The sequence below is a fragment of the Caloenas nicobarica genome, chromosome 12 (assembly GCF_036013445.1).
Source record: "Caloenas nicobarica isolate bCalNic1 chromosome 12, bCalNic1.hap1, whole genome shotgun sequence".
In the NCBI taxonomy this organism is placed as follows: Eukaryota; Metazoa; Chordata; class Aves; order Columbiformes; family Columbidae; genus Caloenas; species Caloenas nicobarica.
The window spans coordinates 2,779,254-2,799,254 of NC_088256.1; the positions used below are offsets into that span (position 1 = coordinate 2,779,254).

The following is a 20,001-nucleotide window of genomic DNA, read 5'->3' on the forward strand; positions in this document are numbered from 1 at the left end:
GGCAGGTCACGCAGGCTGTCTCACCTCTTGCCACTTGGCCCACGCTGCCCTTTTTTTGTCCCCCCCCGCTTCTTATTTTAGAGGCACGGCACACAGCACCCCAGCAGCTGCAGAGGTGATGCTCCCAACCCACCAGCTGCCCACCAAGGCACTGCCTGAGCTCCTCTTTCAGGAGCTTTTATCTCTTGGCCTGCCTCTTATCCCCTCTCTTTACAGCAACAAAGAAACACCCACTAATTGAAAACCATTTGCAGCTACTCCAGCTCCACCTTCCTCATTTCTCCGCTTCCTTCCCACCGGGAGCAGCGGCTGGTTCCTGCTGGAGGTGGCACATCTCACACCGATGCTTGGGCTTTTGGACCAGGGCTGAGGGCTGCGGGAGACACAAAACCCAGGGATGTCCTGGTACCAAAGCTTCAGTCCTTCAGGGGCCTGTCAGTGTCAGGGGTGGGAGGCTGGGGACTGAGCTGGGGACAACACGTGATGACAAGTGAGAAGTAAAATTTCCAGAGCAGAAGGAAAACACAAGGATAACCAGCTTCTAGAGGGCTCTAGAGTGTAACTCTTACAAACTAGTATCAAGGTAATTTTTACCTTGTTTAGCATGGATAATGAGTTACACAAATACAAAGAATAAGATTTTAATCTGCAAACGTAGGGAAAAAAAATTTTGAAAGCTGTAAGTTTGTCTAATTTCAGTCTCTGTTTTGAAAACCTAGAGGCTGAAAATTTTAAAGGGTCTTTTGCACTTCTTCTTTCCCCAGACACAGTGTAATCCATTGATTTAAATGTGTGTTTCAGGGGACAAAACATCTGTTTTAAGATCTCTAGAAGATTCATCTACACAGGAAAATCCTACAGTGTTACAAAGACTCCATAGCAGCATAGGACTGGTCGTGCCCTCTTCATTTTTGAACTAAAAATTAAACCAGACCATTCGTGGTCTTAGTCCCCTTACAGGTCTACCTACTTGCTATATTAACAGGATCCGTGTCTGAAGCATGGTTAGCCTGTGCGTAACTGCAGCAAGGAAGAAAATTGTTGCTAATTGAGCACTTTGAAAAGCAGGGACTTAAAGCAGTACCTTGGACCAACATCCTGGTAATGTATAGCAAGCACTACTTGCAGCTTGCTTGAAGACTCCAACTTGTATTCTTGAATGCACACAAAAGCCAGTTCCCACATAATTTTTAGGAGTGTTGCCACTGATTGTACACGGAGGCTGTTCAGTGATGCAAGCTTTTAGAAATACTTGCGCAAAATTATCTCCCTTCTGATGATTTTTGTTTTAATATTAGATAACAGCTTGCGCATTGATGCTTTATTAACTATTTAATAGGTTCAGTTGAGTCGTATTTCAGTCTGCCATCAGCGCTCATCACCTTTGCCACTCAGTCACCTTTCATGAATCATTTTTTAATTGGCTTTTTGGCAAACGTGGTGAAAGAGATCCCTGCATTCAGAAATGGTAAATGAAATCTCTGTTTAGAGGCCTTTCCAAATGCTGCGCAGCACATTGAAATAGGCATTTGCCCTGCTCCATTTCGGCTCTCCAAGTGCAAAGTTGGCGGACTGTGTAGCACCTAATCCTATAAATCCATGGGCACGATCTAAAAAATACTGAGCAGCCCCAACACCCTTGAAAAGACAGTCAGATGGCTTGGCTTGGGCTCTCAAAGCACTGAAGTGATACTCTAAGCCCAAAGCTATATTTGCCTTAAGGCAACTTCTAGTTTATTCACACATTTAACCTCTAGCACCACTAGGGCAGACTAAATACTAACTTATTATTTGTCGTTATGGAAAAAAGCAGCCTCAGGCTTCAAGCATGTGCTTAGTGCTTTGCAGATTCCATGATAATAAAATGTACCTCAGTAAAGACAAGGGGATGCAATTATTTCCTCCCATCTTCCACTTTTAAAGAGTAAAGACACCTGCTAAGTCAGGCATTCAAATGCTAAAAATGCCTTAAGTTGATGGTTGCATTAACACTTTGAATGATGGCTGCCGTTCCATGATTTCCTCTCTCTGCACATCCACTGTCTTTAACAACACGGTCATGTATTATTTTTTTTCCTGCATAGGATTACACTACCTTCCTTAGCAGGGATAAACTCCTGCAAACTAAATACCAAGTTCCTGCTCAGAGTCTGCATGTGTGTTTGTGTGTGTTCCAGGAGGCGTTTGTTTCCCAATTCAAAGTCTCTCATCTTCATTTGGTTACAGGCTGCTCTTCGTCCTGATATCCACTTAACCACTGAATGTAACTGTGTATTAAAATTGTCTATGCTTACATAACTTGCGACCCACTTGGAATTTTGTCAGGATGAAAGGGATACATGGATGTATCAGGATGCTTGTTGTGAACTATGATGCTAAATCATGAGTAAGTTTCTAATTCCTTGTGTTCAGTCGCTCTCAGCTTTCTTAATCTTTCACCTGCCTGGGTGAAATTTTTCATGCCTGTTCTTTGCCAGCTTTGGAGAAGTTTTAAACAAAACCAATCCAGCCTATTTTGCATGAGAGGACAGTGATGATGGTTTCCCATTATTAACGACAACAATCTTCTTACCTTTTCTGAGTATCCCTGCAGCCAAAACAGCTTGAGCTTTGAATTTACAAGTTACCATGGAAATAGCCCTTAGAGAGAGATATTTTTTTCTAGGTGAGGGTTGTTTCTCTTATTTAGGGAAATGCACATTCCCCCTTCCGAGTTTTATGTGGACAGTGAGATGATTTAAAATTCCTGTTATTCTCAGCAGAAAGCACGAACTGGAACCTTCCTGATTTGCAGCTGCTTTGCCTTCCCTGCAGTACCTTTGTTCAGTATCAGTATTTTACAGTCTTCTATAATGTTGATGATTGGACTCTGCCACTAGATTTCATGTATATTCTTGTCATATCTTAACGCCAAGTGAATATTCAATACAGGACAAGAAACAAGGGAAGAACTAACCCCTCTCTGCTAACAGGAGCCTGCAGCCCTCTAAGTGCTGATCAATCCTCTCCCGATGCTGCTTCCCTCTGCCATGGGGCCAGTCAGGACCGGGCTGGGTGCTGGCACCAGCCAGGCCTGGCCCTAAATAAAATACAGGGAAATATGGGAGGCACACTGAGAAGTCCCTACGGTAACTTAGTTGTTTGCGTTTCGTGAGTATGGCTCTTAGGTAAATACTGCCCGTAAGAAATTACACAAATCCCCTACGGTAGCTAGCCAGCCACTCCATATATTTTATTTTTACCATGCTTGATGTGCATCGTGAATGCCAGCTGCCTCCAGCTGTTTGCTGCAAGGCAGGGGGACCCTCTGCAACTCATTATTCCTCTGAATGTTTCCAGACATGTGTGTGGAGTGCGGATGTCTGGTGCTGGCCGGAGAGCCTCGGAGAATGAAGGTTCCTGCTTTAATCACTGAATATACAGCAACCTCTTTCTCCCGGATCTCCCTGCTGCCTCTATGCACGCTGAAAGATTAAGACAAGAGGGAAGGAGCTAGCTGAGTGTGAATATTGAACTGAGAGGGGCTCAACGGTGAAGAAAGAGCGAACCAGACCTGTCTAAGCAAGGAAACAAGGAACGAGCCTGGGCGGGCAGAGAGCAGGTGGGAACCAGAACTGGGAGACGGAATGGTGGTGTGAATGAGGGGCCTGGTAGGGAAATCTGGGTCACGACATGTCCAAGGGGAAAGCTGCTCTGGAGAGCTGGGGCTGCTTGCACTGTCACGAGGAGAACACTGGCTGAGCATCATGGAGTTCAGCGTAAGCTGAACCCCAGATGGCTGTTTAGAGGGATTTTAGGGATTTCTGTGCTTCTGCCTGCCTCTCTCCATGCAGGTATAGTCCCCCAAAGGCCGAGGAGTTTAGGGGAACGGGGAGGCTGGGGCTGCCAGGGCAGAAGAATCACTGTAGGAGCCAAGGCTCAAGATTGATGATTGTGATTTAGAGGGATGAGGTGGAGGAGCCCACTGGCTGGAGGCAAAGCCATGCCAGGCGAGTGTTGCTGAGGGATTTCTGAGCCCAAACCGTGAGCCTCATGGAACGGAGAAGCAATGCTGGGTCATAGCGCTGAGCAGGTCTGGTCTCACAAAGCTGCCGAGGCCTGATTCTCTGCTCACATCAGGATAATGCAGCCGCAGGGAGCAACTCCTGGCACATAGGCTGGTGCTGGGCGTGGTGAATCCCAAAGAGCAGTCTCCTCATTCTGGCTCTGTATAATGCACACAGGTAGCTCCCTACAGCGACTGCTTGCTAACTGAAGATTTGGCCTTTAACGAGAGTCCCTTTATTAGTAATTATGACAGTATTGCTTTATTACGGTATAATTAAAGGGAGTGGAGAATGTAGGAAAATAAATGGCAGTAATTCAGGATAGAGCCAGGAGGCCCATGTGCCAAGATGATGGACAAGCGCACATTATCTCTGCGTGTCCTTACTGGAGGATGATCGGTGGAGGGATGTCAGCCCTGAACCAGGGGACGTGCTGGGGATATGTATTTAGCAAAGCCCATGCGCTGCCACTGTAATGAGGAAACTACAGGAGAAGCTAATAATGAGTGTTTAATACAATGAGCTAATAATGAGTGTTTAGCATAATGAGCTAATAATGAGTGTTTAATAATGAGCTAATAATAATGAGTGTTTAATACAATGAAGAAGAGAAAGCTGCAGTATCAACTGTTTTCTGAAGGCACAGATTTAAACCTGGTATCAGGTTTTCTTTTGTGATGTGGTACCAAAGTCTGCTCATGTTATGGAGGAAAAAGCTCTCTGTAATGTAGGTGTGCATGACTTCACCTGTTCTGTAAACGCTTTGTCCAGGCTTTAGGTGAAAACAGAGTAGAGAATCAAGAACATGAGTATCTCTAAAAATGTACCCTGCCCAGCAGAGGAAAACTAGCAGACCTGTAAGCTTAGTTTAAAAAGGGACACAATCTCTGCAGGTTTTATATAGAAACAATTAGTGCCTATGAGAAGCTTGTTGGTTGGCTATAGTGCTGTGCGCTCATGTGAGTAGTGTCAAAAAAGAACAAAAAAAGACAACAAACATATTAGCACTCTGCTTTGAGAGGTGCATGGAAAAGAAGACACCTCTGTCTTTGATCCATATTAGGGGTGTCAAACTCATTTTCACCGGGGGCCACATCAGCCTTGCCATCGCCTTCAAAGAGCTGCGTGGAATTTTAGGACTGTATAAATGTAACACCCTGATCTATACATACAGTTAAAATAGTGTATATACCTAATACTCACAATCGCATGTGATCCATGGGTAATGACTTGCCTAGTCCCAAATATCTAAATGGATAAATATATCCAAATATATTTTACATTCTCATTTTCTAGATTGACACCTTTTTTTTTTTTAAAAAAGCAAGAAATATTAAATCCAGTCAGTACTGTTCACCCCCCTCAGCAAACAGAATGGGACAGGACAGAGGTGGCTCCCATCAGTGGACTTAACACCATTACTCCTTTTTTGGGGCATTATTTTTTGACTCAACCAGCAATTTCCAACAGACTTCAGTAAAAATTCAGGTCCTAAATTTTCCTTGAGTTAGACTTGGATAGCCCCTTCACTCCTAGTGATTTTCCTTCTTTCCTTCTCCCAGCTACATGTCTGTTTTCTCCTTCCTGAAGAGCCAGCCTCATTTCTGCACTTCTCTACCACAAGTCTTTTGAGCAAGAAAATTGTATGTTCATGTATTCCCTGCTGGGCTGTCCCCTCTGGAATGAGCCCCCTCTTGATGTCAGCAAAAAGCTGGACGGTCCATGCCCCTCCTAACCTAGAAAGACAAACCACCTCTTAAGAAGCAGTTCCAGAAATGAGAATGGCAGAACCTGTTGAGATGCTGATTTACCGAGGTGTGCTTTGTGAACGGCCGGTTGTTCAGCCTGAATGCTCTTGATTGTTCATGTACAATAGGCCTGATTTTCAAGAGGAGACGAGTCCTTGTAGCTTCACTGGGAGTCAGCAGGAGCTGCTGGAGCTCCATCTGTCTCAAGATAAGGCCCAGGGTGCTGTACAATGGAACCTAAAAATCAAACACAGTGAGAGCTGAGCCAAACTTTCAGTGCCAGCTCGAATCACAGCGTGTTTGGAGTTCAAACAAGTCTGCATTTTTTTTTTTAATATAGTTAGTTGTAAGTTTTTCTTTCTTTTTTGAGATGCATCTGCTTCAGAGTTTAAAGGATTAGAAGCCTGAAATGCTGGAAATCTCACAGGAAAAACTGCTTTTAAAATATCCAGCTCTGAACTGCATGAATATCTGACCCCTTGGGCTCTTATTATTTTCTGTTGAATTTTTCTGCAGTAGGCATTTTCTAGCTAAGCATGAAAGACTGCTATCAGAGGCTTTGTGTTTAGATCTGAAGTCACTGAGAAGTATCATGACAGTTGAACGGGGGGGCTATTCCCAGGTGAAATGCAGCATCTTGCCAGAAAACAAGGCTGGGGTGCAGCCAGCAAACAACCCCTGACCATGTGTTTCCCTCTGTCCATCAGGCCTGGGGAAAAAAAAAAAAGGTTAAAGTAGGAAAACATTAATTTGGTTAAAATTAAGGGGTGTGGTTAGTAGGTCAAGAGAGGTTCTCCTGCCCCTCTACTCTGCCCTGGTGAGACCACATCTGGAATATTGTGTCCAGTTCTGGCCCCTCAGTTCCAGAAGGACAGGGAACTGCTGGAGAGAGTCCAGCGCAGCCACAAAGATGCTGAAGGGAGTGGAGCATCTCCTGTGTGAGGAAAGGCTGAGGAGCTGGGGCTCTTGAGCTGGAGGAGACTGAGGGGTGACCTCATTCATGGGGATCAGTATGGAAAGGGGGAGTGTCAGGAGGATGGAGCCAGGCTCTTCTGGGTGACAACCAGTGACAGGACAAGGGGCAATGGGTACAAACTGGAACACAGGAGGTTCCACTGAAATATGAGAAGAAACTTCTTTATGGTGAGGGTGCCAGAGGCTGGCCCAGGCTACCCAGGGAGGTTGTGGAGTCTCCTTCTCTGCAGACATTCCAACCCGCCTGGACACCTTCCTGTGTAACCTCACCTGGGTGTTCCTGCTCCGGTGGGGGGATTGGACTGGATGAACTTTCGAGGCCCCTTCCAATCCCTGACATTCTGGGATTCTGTGAAAATACTCCCTGTGCCATGGACCACGTGCAGCACAGATGTATTGGCAGCACAAGGGGACCCCGTTGTGGGGTAGCCCTGAGCTGTCTCCGCTGTGCCCAAAGGGAGCAGAGATCGGCACTTGGCTGTTGAGAAAGCGCTTCAGATACCTGAGCTCCAGCTACCTACTCAAGAGCCTCTCCACCACCTTTTCTATAATAAACAGTGGGTTTTAACACCTACACCTTGCACTGCTGCTTCCCAGCTGCCTCCTGTTAGAGGCATTAAGCACAAACAGGAGTGACCTGTGCAGAGCTGTGCAAGGGCTGGTGCTGAGGTGCCCTCAAGCTTTTTGTCAGCTAAAGGCGTCTCCGGTGGGGCCACACAGGGGGTGGTGGTTGTGCCGAGCCTGGCACGGGGTGGTTTCCCCAGTAACCCATGGTCAGCTGCAGCTGGTGTTCCAGGAGCAAAATCAGTGGCCACGATACAGCCTGTTTGCACCTAAAAGGAAAACACTGAAGGATCCAGGCTTGGCACAGGGAAGTTCACCAAGACATAATGTTCCTGGAGCAGGAAAGTGTGTGGCGACAGGAGCCACGTTAAAAGTCCCATGTGATGTCTGCCCATCTGCTGCCAAGGGGGTTTCTGGCAATCAGGGGAGGCACAGAGAAGGAGCTTTGAGCGGAGCGTTATCAGGAAAGTCATAATTTTCAGAGAAGATGCTCCCATCAAAGGAGGCTGGGGCAGTGCAAGGAGTAGAAGAGGAGATAAACACCCCCAGTTGCTCACAAACCCCAAACATCCCACGTGGTCTCTGCTCCCATCACCCACGTCACCCCAGCCAGTGCTTCAGCCCAGCGACAGCAGAGGATGAGACACGCAGAGGGAAAGTTGGGCTCTGGGGCTGGTGCCTTCAATGACGGAGATTCTGCGGGTTCACTGAACGGCACGGGGTTTGGCCAAGGGGCATTCCGGACCAGCGGCGTGCTGCGCTCTCTAAAGCATCTCTTGTGTTGCCTTCTCCCTCTGAAAAAAACACTTCACTTGCAAATAATCAAGAGATAGGAGGGGAGGGAAAAGGAAAAGATTAAATCAAGCATAAAACAAGCCAAGGAGAAAACCAAACCACAAGTGAAACCCACTGTCTAAAAATCTGAAGTTTATTCATCAGAATTCAGTGAAAGGAACATTCATTTTAAAACACAATCAATGCATTAAAAAGTTTAAAGGACTAGTAGCAACGAGAGCAGAAAGACATCAGAAAAAAACCCCAAAGCTCAGACAAGTTGGTCACCTGGGAGGAGCCGCCTCTGCTCCCCGGGCACCCGCGGAGCAGCTGCCGCAGCGGGACAGCCCAGCGAGCACGGGCCGGCCTGGACAAGGGCCCAGCAGGGCTCTTCTCTAGAACCGAGAGGCTTTTCTGGATTTTAATTTATCACTTCACCCCAGTGTGGCTTCTGGGTGACTCGGTATGGGCGAGAAGAGCAGGCGGCCCCAGCTGGAGAGGAGGGAGCCGCACAATTCAGGGGCAGAGGGAATGTGGAACGCGGCACTGGTCCCAGCAACCCAGGAACGTTTGTCCAGTGACCTGCCCGTCCGGTCCCTGTGCTGGGAACAGGGGCAAACTCACTTAGGAAAAATTCAAAAAGCACCATTAGGTGAAGGCTAATTAATTAGAAGACCAAAAAAACCAAAACAAAACCAAAATACTACCTAGAGCCAAATGTCTCAGCAGCAATTGCCATCTCTGCTGGCATTGGCAGGGGGGCAAAGAAGAGGCAAAAAATCTGCTTTTGGCTGTAATCTTTCAGCTTTTCAGCATTTAATTTTCTTTCTGCGCGTCACTGTTTGACATCGTTCTTGTTTGCTCCATTAATCACCGTGGCCTTGTGCAGAGAAGTTATTTCAGCCCTTACACCCTGCGCAGGGTGACAAACTCCGCAGGGCCACAACTCCTGCAGAGCCGGGCAAACGCAGCAGCACATCGTTTGACTACATCAAAAACCAGAGCAAGAAGAGCCACGTTACCGGAGGGTGGGTCTCAGCTCGCCAGAGCTCTCCTTGCGTTTCTGATCCCCAGGTTCCAGGCAGCGTCGCTGCGGGAGGACGCGGGACTGACGCTGGCGATGCCGGCGGCACAGGAGCTGCCCCGGCTCCGGCCCCGCGGCGGGAGACAGGAGAAGGTGGAAGCCCCGCTGGGCCTGTGCAGACCCCGCGTTATTTAAAGAGCAGGTCTCAGACCCGGAGCAGGCGATGCTGCCCATGCCAGGGGGAGAGCCGAGTCCCAGCCCGGCCAGGGAGCACCGCGGAGACAGAAAACTCATCACCGCTGTCACCAGCATCGCCACGCACCCACCAACAGCATCTCCTGCCCGGGACTGAAGAAAAGCCTCAAGTTTGGATAAAATGATTTAAACCCCAACTGAAATCTCTGGTTTTCTAGTTTAAAGACGGTCACAATTCTTTCAGGGAGAAATCACCCAACTCCACAAATTCAGATTAAAAACAAAGCTCAGAACAAAAGACATGAAGTAGACAGGAGTGACAAAGAGGAGGAAAGCCCCGACGCCCAGCGGTGTCTGCACAGCGTGTGTGACGGGCCGGCTGCCGGTGCCAGCGCTGCCCGGGGTCAGTGGAGCAGGAGGTGCCGGGACAGAGCAGCCAGAGGTTCCCTCGCATCGCACGGGCAGCGGCAGCAGCACAGTAATGGCCTTTTCTCCATCGGAACGGGAACCACAGCACTTGAAAAGACAACGCACACGAGTAAAACCAAAGTCTGTAAAATTTCCCCATGAATATAAAATGCAAAACTATACAAAAATAGATAAAATCCACCGTTTTCTTATGTGTATAAAAACCAACAAATAAAATCCCCAAGGCCCCCAAAACGCAATACAGAATTACTTGGTAGACTGACCCGAATGTCAGTGGTTTAAGCGTGGATTAGCAGCCACAATTCATCCCTCTAAGGCAAGAGCTTCCCTGGAAGGGATGTACTCTGGAGAGTCCCTCGAGGGGAGGTTTTCCTTAATATCTTGGCAAGACGACCTGCTGTTCCTGACTCCTAGGACCTACTTCTGGTTCAGAAACCCTTTTTTCATAAAAAGCCTCAACCACCCCTCTCCAGTCTGAGTTCCTCGGTAAGGCAGGATTGGACTGACAGCCTGATCCGCATCAAGACCGGAGGATCTGCTCCTATTTATCCCGGGCAGACGGGTGTTGTAGGAAGAGCAGCACGTCAGGCAGCGAAATCCAGTCGCTCTACGGCAGTGAGAATTTACAGGCTGGGTGAGCGCACTGAAAAGTCGGATTTCTTTGGGTTAATGGAGCCGAATGCACCAATAATCCAGCAAACGGACACCAAAAATGCTTTTAGAAAACTCACTTTAACCCAACAGATCTTTGCTTCATTTAGTTCACATCGATTTAAGAGGAGGAACCTTTGGTATAAAGTCAGATTACCAAGTCTTGGCTGTATTGCTTTCACACATTCAAGTCTAGAAGCTGTTTTCACTAAGCCCTTCCATGACATACCTACACCCAGAAGAATTATTCCTAGAGACGCGCGTTTGCAACAGAACATTCATTTTAGCACTGAGACACTTTCATACGTCACCAGGACTTTGGCAAAGGCTGCACCACGTCTGAACAAAACGCTACGCAAACCCCTTAACCTGCGAGAGCCTTTGGTGACACCCTAAAATAAAACAGCGATTAAAACCCAGCCCGGGGCTGCTCAGGCCGAGCAATTCCTGTGAGCGCCCGTCTGTGTGACAGTGGCCCCGATGTCACCAGCGGGGTTTGCTGCGGGTTTTGTGTTGTGAGCGGCGGTGAGACGTGCGGTGCTGAGCCCTGACCCTGCCCTGGCTCTGAGCAAGCGGGGAGCCTGTGTCAATGAGGCACGATGTTCGTTAGCAGACGCTCACGCGCTGCGCTAACGAGGGGTGACCGCACTCAGCACCGGGAGGCGAGGGGACCTTTCGCTGGTGACCGTGTTCTCCTCTCCAGGTGGGGGATGCGGAGCTGGAGCAGCATCGAGCGCCGGGTTTGCCCCACAAAATCCGCTCCGGTTGCACACAGGGATGGGAAGAAAAAACCACGGCCCGGCGGGTTCCTGCGGTAAGTGCCTGCAGCAGGACTGGTAGGAAAATCACAGGTTTGCCCATGGACACTCAGATGGGTCTAGTCCAGCCTCAGAAATCTGTCCGGGAAAGTAAAACAAACCAAAAAAACCCAAACCAAACATAAATAAGTTGGACCACAGGCAATTAAAGCCTGGCTTTGCCTTTCCCTGCTCCTTCACAGGTACACAGGGGCAGGGCTGTGAGGAGTCTCTTCTCAAAAAGAAGTTTTGGGACCTCATTTTGCTTGGGGGGAAAAAGAATAAACCCAAAGCAGCTCCTTGTGCTTGTAAACCCAGCAATGCTAGGGAGCTGCTGACTGCTCCAACCACAGCAGGGTCCATAACTTGGGGCGTGGGAGAGAAACCAAAATCATCATCAGTAACTGAATTAAAAATCAGAATACAGAGCTTGGACAGGAGAAGGAAGCTTTGCGAGTCACAGACAGGGAGGTTTGCTTTAGAGACAAGTGTGTCTGAGATCCCGGAGGACACGGGAGACGTCTCGAGGACCAACAGCCTGAAACGGATGTTTCCAGGAGCTCGTACGACCTCCTCAGACAAAGTCCATCTCCCCCTCCCCGCTCCTTCCAAGAGGAGAAAGATGCAAAACCTGCAGCAACCTCCAGCTTTCCTGTTCCCTCCAGTCAGGAGGAAGAAGTTGTGAAGCCTAATTTAGGCTGCGTTACATCCTGTATTCCAATTAACAGAATACTTTCCTCATACGAGTTTCTGCAAAGAAAACAACAGTAAAATAATAATAAAAAAACAACCCACAAAACTTCCTTTTGGTGAAAGTAACAGCATCCGCAACCTCGCGGCTCCAGGCACGATGCACATTTAGCTTATTTCAAAGACCTCGTCTGTGTGCCCACGGCCCGGGAGAGGCGAGGAGCATGGGACAAACACAGGAAAGGTTCCAGCGCGAATTGTGCTCCGTGAGGGCAGAGCAGGCAAAGAAGGGACCGACACGTGGATCCTAAAAGGGACACCACCGACAGCACAGCTCTCCGAGTGCGGTATCTTTGAGCAAATTCAAACCAGACCTGGAAAACGCTATCGGCACGCACACAAAAGCTCCCTCTTTCCTTTGGGACAACGGAAAAAATAATAAATAAAAATGTTACCGCAAAGTTCCCCTTTCAGCTGACTCGCCTCCCGTCCTCGCTCTGGAAATACCTGGCGTCCTTCCTCCCAGCCGGCCACGTCGCGACCGAGATGGAAGACACTCAAAGTGAGTCTGAACCAAAACATCTCACTGAGAAGATGAAGAAAACACCCCAGTTTCTCTCAAAGGTTCCCCCAGCTTGCTCCCCCAGCTCCAGCCCTGCAGAAACAAAACCAAACCTGCCGCGCTGGCCGTGGCTCCGGTCCCAGCGTTTATTCCAGCAGCAGCACGAACGTGCCGGGGCTGCCGCCGCCCTTGGTGTTTGAGAGGCAGCGACGTGCGCTGAAAACCAGAAAGTGCCTCAGCATTAACGTGCGGATCCCGAGGTGGCTCTGAACGCCCCCAGCACCCACAGCAGTGAGACCCCGCACCAGACCTGCAGGAGAGGAGCTCGTCCTGATCCGCCCAGCTCTAAACTCAAGTCACTCACCAACTGCTCCCTAATCTTTACGTTCTCCCTCCCTGCCCTTTGCAGCCCTTTTCACACCATCCCCGAGCAGCTACTCGGCTTCGGTGACGCTCAGGGCAGCGCTCCAGCAGCCAGCGGGCAGCGCGGGGCCGGCTCTGCCTTTCAGGGTCTCTCCGCAGCGCTCTGGGCTGTTCCTGGCGTCGGAGCTGCCGCTGGGGTGCTGGGGCATCCCCTGGGCGATGCCCACGGGTCGGCACTTGGCGCGTTTCTCCGGGGACAACGCGAAGCCAAAGCTGGGGAGCAGCTCGAGCTCTGTCTCTCCCCGGGCTGACACGCGGGGCAGCTTTTTGGCGGTGACTTCTCCGTGGTACCTGCAGGAACCGGCCGCCTCCCGGGCCGGCCTTGTGTCGCTCTGCAGAGGCAAAGTGCAGGGCCTGGGCCGGTGCCGGCTCGGCTCCGGCTCTCGGGGCCGCCCAGCCGGAGTCTCTGCAGTGACGCTCCGGGAAGGAGACAGAAGAAGGGACGCGGTGCCCAGCTGCTCTGACGGCTCCCAGGCGCTTTCCCCCGCGGTGGCCGGAGCGAAACCCCAGGGCTCCATTTCCCCGGCAGCCGTGTCGGTGTCGAGCTGGAGCTGCTGCCAGCCCGGCCAGCTCAGCCCGCCCTCGGGAACCGCCAGCTCGCCCTCCTCCTGGCTCCTGCTCCTCCTCGCTCCGCCGGCCTCCTGTTTGCCACCCTCCGGCTTCCACCAGAGCCGGCACGGCCCAGGGCCGCCCTTGGCAGCCTGCGGGTCGGCCAGCTCGAGCTCCAGGCTCTCCGTGTCCAGCGAGCGGCTCCTCCGGCCCACGCAGAGCGGCGCCGGCAGCGAGGGGCTCAGCCCGTGCAGGCGCAGGTGCCGGGGCAGGCTGGCGACCCCCCAGGGGCAGCTCTGCAAGGAGCCCAGGGGGTACCCCGGGGACATCGTCTCCTCGCATTCGGCCAGCGACTCTTGCTGTCCGTAGCCGTCGTCAAAGTCCTCGGCGATGTCCTCGCCGGCGTTCATCTCGGGGTGCCGCTCGCACTCCCCTTCTCCTTCCTGCTCCACGTCCACAACGTCGAAGGTGACCATGGTGGGGAGGGCAGGGAGGTTCTGGGTGAAGGAAGAGCCGGAGCTGGAGCTCCCCAGGCTTTCCGAGAGGCTGGAGAAGAGGGTCCCGCTGCTGGCGAACTCCACCAGCGCCTGCGAGAAGCTCACAGCGTGCTCGGGCTCGTGCTCGCTGCCCACCGGGGGCTGGGGGCTGCTGGCCCCCGCTCCACCGCCACGCTCGAGCTCGGCGAGTCTGTAGCCGGGGAACATCCCCGCTTTGGCTGGGGCTACGCCGCCGGTCACGGAGCCCCCAAACAACCCACAGTCTGGGTCCAAATCGAACCCCAGGTTGTTCTTTGGGAGCTGAATAAGGCAACTTCCTTGGGCTTTTTGGCTGTTGTAACAGTGTTCTGGACACAGAGTCCCTGGGAAATCCCTCCACTCGGGATTTTCAGCTCTGGCCACCGCAACCCCGCCGGTCACAGCCCTGCTTGGGGCGTGCGAGGCTGCCTGCTCACTACCAAGGCCGCTCTGATTCTTGCCAACCGAGCCGGCAGCTCTAGTTTTACATTCAACGCGCTGCTGCTCCCGGGGACACTTCTCCTTGCTGGGAACATCCAGTCGTTTCACGACCGGTTCCCGCTGCAGCTCCCACAACAGCAGCTCTTTCTGAATGGCCGCCAGCCGCTCTTCCTCCGTCTCCATCAGCCCTCGTTTCTGCTCCATCAGCTGGATCAGACTCTTCTCAGCAGGGAGGCACAAGTCCAAGAAGTAGCTGAAGAGCCCCGGGTGTGGGACTTTGCTCTCAAACAGGGATTCCTCCCCATGAGAGGGACTCAGCAGCGCGTCAAACTCATAAAGTGCATCCCCGCTGTAACTGTCTCTGGGAAGACGCTCCTTCTTCATCTCCCCGAGCCCGTCTCCAGCTTCGTCCTCCAGCCCCGGCGTGGTGGAGTCGTAATAACCCTCATCGCTGTTGGGGGCAGACTCTTGCTGCTCGCTCTGTGGCGTCAGGAGCTCAACGCCGTCCATCGCGTCCTCCACGTAGGGCTGGGCCTCTGCTTCGTGCGAGGCGTGTGTCTCCAGGCTGCTGCTGGACACCTGCGCTCCGTAGCTCCTGTCCCCCGCTGCGCTGCGGGGCCATATCTGGGGCAGGTACTCCCCCGCCTCCTCGGGTACGGCCATCTCCTCCCCACCGCCCTGGTAGGTGACCAGGCAGGAGCTCCGTTTGGCAGCATCTCTGCTGCGCTCCACGGAGATGCTGCTCTCGGCGATGTCGGGCTCGGCGATGTCGTCTCCACAGCCCGTCAGGGAATCGAAGCTCTTCAGGGACGCGGCGTCTCCTAAGATGAGGCTCAGCAGGTCCCCAGAGTGCAGGCAGGGAGGGTCGTTGTCTGTGAAGTCTGCGTGAGAGGCCAGCAGCAGATCACCACGGTCAAACTCTGCGCAGACACTGGCATCAGCCTCTGATTTCATATCCAGAACGTCTCCGTTCCCCGGCATCGCCACCGCGTCGCCCTCAGAGCTGCCGTCAGCAGCCGGGACACAGCCGGGCTCGGCAGCCTCCGCGCAGCCGGCAGCGCTGCCCCCCGAGCAGTCGCCCCCCGAGCTCCCCGGGCCGGCCGCGGCAAGGGGGACGTGTCCCAGTGCCCTGCCCTGCGCGGCCCCTCGGCTCTCCCCTCCGGCCCCGGGAGCTTTGCCGGCCTCCTCCGAACCCCCGCTCCACTCGGGCGCCTCGGCTTTCTCACACTCGGCAACCTTGCTCTTCCGGTGACGCCGGATGCTGTTCAAAAACCCTTTCAGGCCTTTTCTGGGCCTGGCAAAGGAGGCCTTGTCCCCATTGGGCTTTTTCTCACAACACTCGGCACTCCCGGCTGGAGAGCTGTCCCGCGGGCCAACGTCAACCTTGGCGCTGGTGTCAAGGGCCAAGTGAGCGCTCTGGGAGCTCGGCAAAGGGCAGGGACGCGAGTCCCCGCTCCCCTCCGAAGGGCTTTCCAGCTGCGCCCCGTCGCAGGCAGCGCCGCTGAGCCCGTCGTGGGTCTGACATTTGCTGAGGCCCTTTTTCGAGGCGACTTTCCCCTGGCCTTTGCTTCTGCCTCCAAAGAAACTGGGCAGCGTGCAGATGCTCCTTTTCCCTCCAAACAGTTTGAAAGCCGTTTTCTTCATCTTGCCGGGGGGCGGCTGAGGCTGCTGCGGCTCCGCAGCCACGACGGAGGCATCGCCCCGCTCGGGCAGCCGGTCCGCGTTCTCCTCCCGCCGCTGGTCCCGTCCTTCCCGCTGCCCGCAGACCAGCGACTGCGACCTGCTCCGGGCGGGCTCCTCCGCGCAGCCCGTTTCCATGGCAGCCGGTCAGTTTGGGTGCATCTAGCTGGAAACGATGACTTTGGTAGCCGAGTCCACTTCTGGGCGCAGAGCTCGAAGCATCACAGCTGATCTAAAGCAAAGAGAAAGGGGACAGAGCTGAGGAGACGGCAGCAGACGGTGCAAAGACAGAGGCGCAGGTGGCACGAGGCCAAGAACTTTGTCAACAGCTGGAACTGAAGCTACAAAAGCATCCGACAGCCGCTCGGATCCTCCACTCCTTAAAGCCGTGCACAAAAACCTCGTGATGTTTAAATTTACCCGTGTGCAAGTGCAGGAAAACCAGGTGTCTCCATTGCGCAGCATCCCCGCTGCCCCAGGGCCGGGCAGGTCTGACCCCTGAGCCACCTCGCTCCAGCCCCTTCGCCTTCCCGGCCTTTTTGCCAGCGGGGAGGTCGGGTTCGGTTACCGGGCACCTGTGAGCGGGGGCACACGGGCTGCTCTGTCCACCTGCCCCACTCAGATCAGCAGCTGGGGCACAGCTGGTGGGGAAACCTCCTGCCCACCACCCAGCCGGGCTGGTCCAGCTCTGCCCAGCAGCCCCAGATGCCTCCAGAGCCTCCCTGGAGCCTCTGCAGAGATCACAGAACCCTGAAGGGCCCGACAGGGACCCACAGGATCATCGAGTCCAGCTCCTGTCCTGCCAGCACAGCCCCGAAGTTCACACCGCGTGTCTGGGGCCGGGGCCAAATGCTGCTGGAACTCTGAGAGCCGGTCGGACCGGCCCGAAGGAAAAACCACACGCACAGTGTACGCGCAGGGCTGGCAAAAAGCAGAGGGGGGAATGGAACAGAAACACCATTTCAACAGTTCCACTGCAAAATGCTTTCGCTCTGGCTCCACGCCAGCCCCGGCACCAGCAGACGCTGCCGGACCGCACGGCTGTTCAGAGGCGCTCAAGACATAAACCCCTGTCAACAAATCGCGAAAACGGGGTTTATGGAACAAACCGCCCGATGCCGCAGGAAAAGGCGGCGGTTGTTTCCCTGCGCCCGGTGTCTCGGGCCGGCCGGGGCCGAGCTCGGCGTCTGGCCGGTTTGGGCCCCGCACACGGGACGAGCGGGCCCGGCCGGCCGGGCCGGGGCAGGAGGGGCCGGGACCCCCCGGAGGCTCCACCGCCCGGAACCTCCCGAGCGGGGCCCAGCGGGGCCGGAGCTCGGGCCGACCCCCGCCCCTGCCGCCGTTCGCCGCTCCCCGCCGGGCTCGCTCGGCGCCGGAGAAGCCGCCGCGGCCCCGCAGCGTTCCCGGCCGGGCGGGCGGGGGAAGGCCGGGCCGCGGCCGAAACCCGGGGAAAGCGGCGCCGCCGCCCCGGCCGGCAGCACAGGCGGGGCCGGGCCCGCTCGCCGGCCGCAGGGCAGCCGTCCCCGGCCCCGCTTCCCCGGCGCCCGCTCCCCAGCCCTTACCGGCTGCGCGGGGCGGCGGCGTCCGGAGGCGGCGGGAGCGGGTCCGGCCCGGCCCGCCCGGGCCAGCCCAGGGACGGGCGAGTGGCCGCGGGGGCAGCGGGTCCGCCCGGCGCGCGGGAGGGGCGGGGCCGGGGGCGGAGGGGGCGTGGCCTTGGTGGGGGTCTCCGCACGGAGGGGGCGTGGCCCCGGCGGCGCGGGAGCGGTGACGTTACGCGGGGTTGCGGCGCGCGTCGGGGCCACGGGTGACAGCGGGACACGGAGCGCGTGACGCTGCACGGGGGGGCGGACACGCGGGGGGGGCCCTTGTGGCTTTTCTTTTTGGCTGGGGCTGCGGCACGAAGCGGTGACAATGGCGGCGTGCGGGGCCTGGAGGTGACAACGGCTTTTCGTCAGCAGCGCCCGGCTCTGGCGGCTTCATCCTGTGTGCCCCTGGGACGCTCGCTGCCCAACCCCCTCCGCTCTCCTATCTGTTCACTCGGTAGAAAAATAGGGGGGGAAAAGAGAGAAAACTTGAGAACTGCTGTGGGGGGCGCAGTGAATCGCGCTGCAGAGCGGCGGGTCTGTGTCCCCCATTGCCGCGGGTCTGTGTCCCCCAGCGCGGTGCCGCCCGGTCCCCGCGTCCGTCGCCGTGGGGCGACACTCGGGGCTGCTGATGCTGAGGGCTCAGGGGACCGAGGGAGCCCGGACAGGAGCACGAAGCTCCGGCCGGCCGCGCGTTCCCCGCGCCGTGTCCCCCGCAAGCGCCCCAAGCCCCGGGCCGCCTTTGCGGCTTTCGGGGGGACTTTCTCCCGGCTCAGCATCGCTCCAGCCCCAGAACTGCAGGAACTGAGCTCTCCCTTAGAGGTCAGCCCAGCGCCAAAACCGGCCCAAAAATCCACCCTGACGAATGGGATTCCCACAGAGAGCAGGAATTTGGTTAAAAAGGCTGCTCAGGGAGGGCAGGGGACGGTCCCCAACCCCCGCAGCCCCTCGCCCTGCCGTTGCCGAAGGGTGTTCCCAAAAGCTGAGCTCTCCTGCCCACTGGTGGCCTCAGCTGCTGCCTCCGTCCCTCCCCAGCGCCATGATGTGCAGCTCACACCAGCGTGCGGTTGGGACAGAGCAGGGATGGACCTGCCCAAACCCCTGGCTCCAACCCCCCTTCTCCTTCTTCCCCCAGCTCCTATTTTGGGCAAAACTCATGAAAGCTGCAACCAACATTAACCTTCCCTGGTGACATGGTCAACCCAAAGGACAAGCCACTGCTTCACCCACTGCACCGTGGATCCGGGCGCTGGGGAAAGCCTTTCGCTCTGAGCTGGATGATGCTTCATAAACTGAACTGAAGGTCTTTGCAGGGATTTGGGTTCATCAGAGCACGGTCAGGATTAAGTCCTGACAGGGCATCTGTTTGGCTGTGGAACAGCAATTTCGTTTATATTTCTGTGTGTGTATTACCTGACCGTCAGTTAAGGAAACTGCGCAAGGTGCTGTCTAAAATAATACAGAAAGAGTTTCTGCCTATAGTTCCTGATAGTCTTCATGGGAGGCGTTCTGAGGTGACAGACAACGCAGCAGTGAGAACAGCTGTGGGTGTATTGTGGGTCAGCACAGCAGAACATGTCTTGGAGTATTTATTTACAAGGACCTTCTCTCAAACAGGACAATAGAACATGCAAAAAAAAACCCCTATAGCCTTATCAGTGAAGTTTTAACAAGCCGGAGGCTTTCTGTGGACTAGCAGGGAATTGGAATGAACATTTCCATAGCGACTGAGAGATGGTAGAAAAGGCAAAGAGTAGTCATTAAGATTTTGGAAACTGGTTGAGGAAAAGGCTGTGAAGATCCTGGAAACAGAGGAAAGAAACTTATGGTTGATAGGAAAGAGAGTAAGGAGTCAGCAAGGAAGCAGATAGATTAGGGTTATATTTATCAAGGTGATAGCCATAACAATATGTTGAAAGTCTGGCAGTGCTTCTCCTAAAAACACTTGAGACACTGAAAATAAAGACAAGAAAATTACTGGATAATTTCATGCAGGAACACATTGTTCACAGTTACATTAAGAAACAAAGATGGGATAAGGTAGATACCTTTCTAAGTCACTTTCCTTTTTAAATTTCTGTAGGAGCAAGGTGATGTCGTAAATGGAGGTTTGGGACACAAGAGCTGTAAGTTCCAGATTTCAGTCAGTCCCAGAGGCAGGAAGACAGACACGCAGCAAACGTGCAAACCAGCCACGAGGCAGCCCTTTCAGAAACCCCATCACCAAAGGGTGTCCAGAAGACAATTAAGGTGCATGATGACTGACCTACAACAGGTCAGTCCCGATGCTGTACTGAGATGTAGGCACTGTACTGGGGATTAAATTAAGCAGCAATTTAGATATCCATTGCAAGA

General features: G+C 53.9%; 1 protein-coding gene across 1 annotated transcript; it reads right to left on the minus strand.

Moving 5' to 3' along the window:
• Positions 1-8,280: 8,280 nt before the first annotated feature.
• On the minus strand, positions 8,281-17,710 carry LOC135993518 (APC membrane recruitment protein 1-like). The gene is made up of 2 exons (XM_065643444.1): positions 17,626-17,710; positions 8,281-16,295 (listed from the first exon to the last, which is right to left on the minus strand). The coding sequence occupies exon 2, from the start codon at positions 16,199-16,201 to the stop codon at positions 12,890-12,892; it is 3,312 nt and encodes a 1,103-aa protein (XP_065499516.1). The 5' UTR covers positions 16,202-16,295; positions 17,626-17,710; the 3' UTR covers positions 8,281-12,889.
• Positions 17,711-20,001: the final 2,291 nt, after the last annotated feature.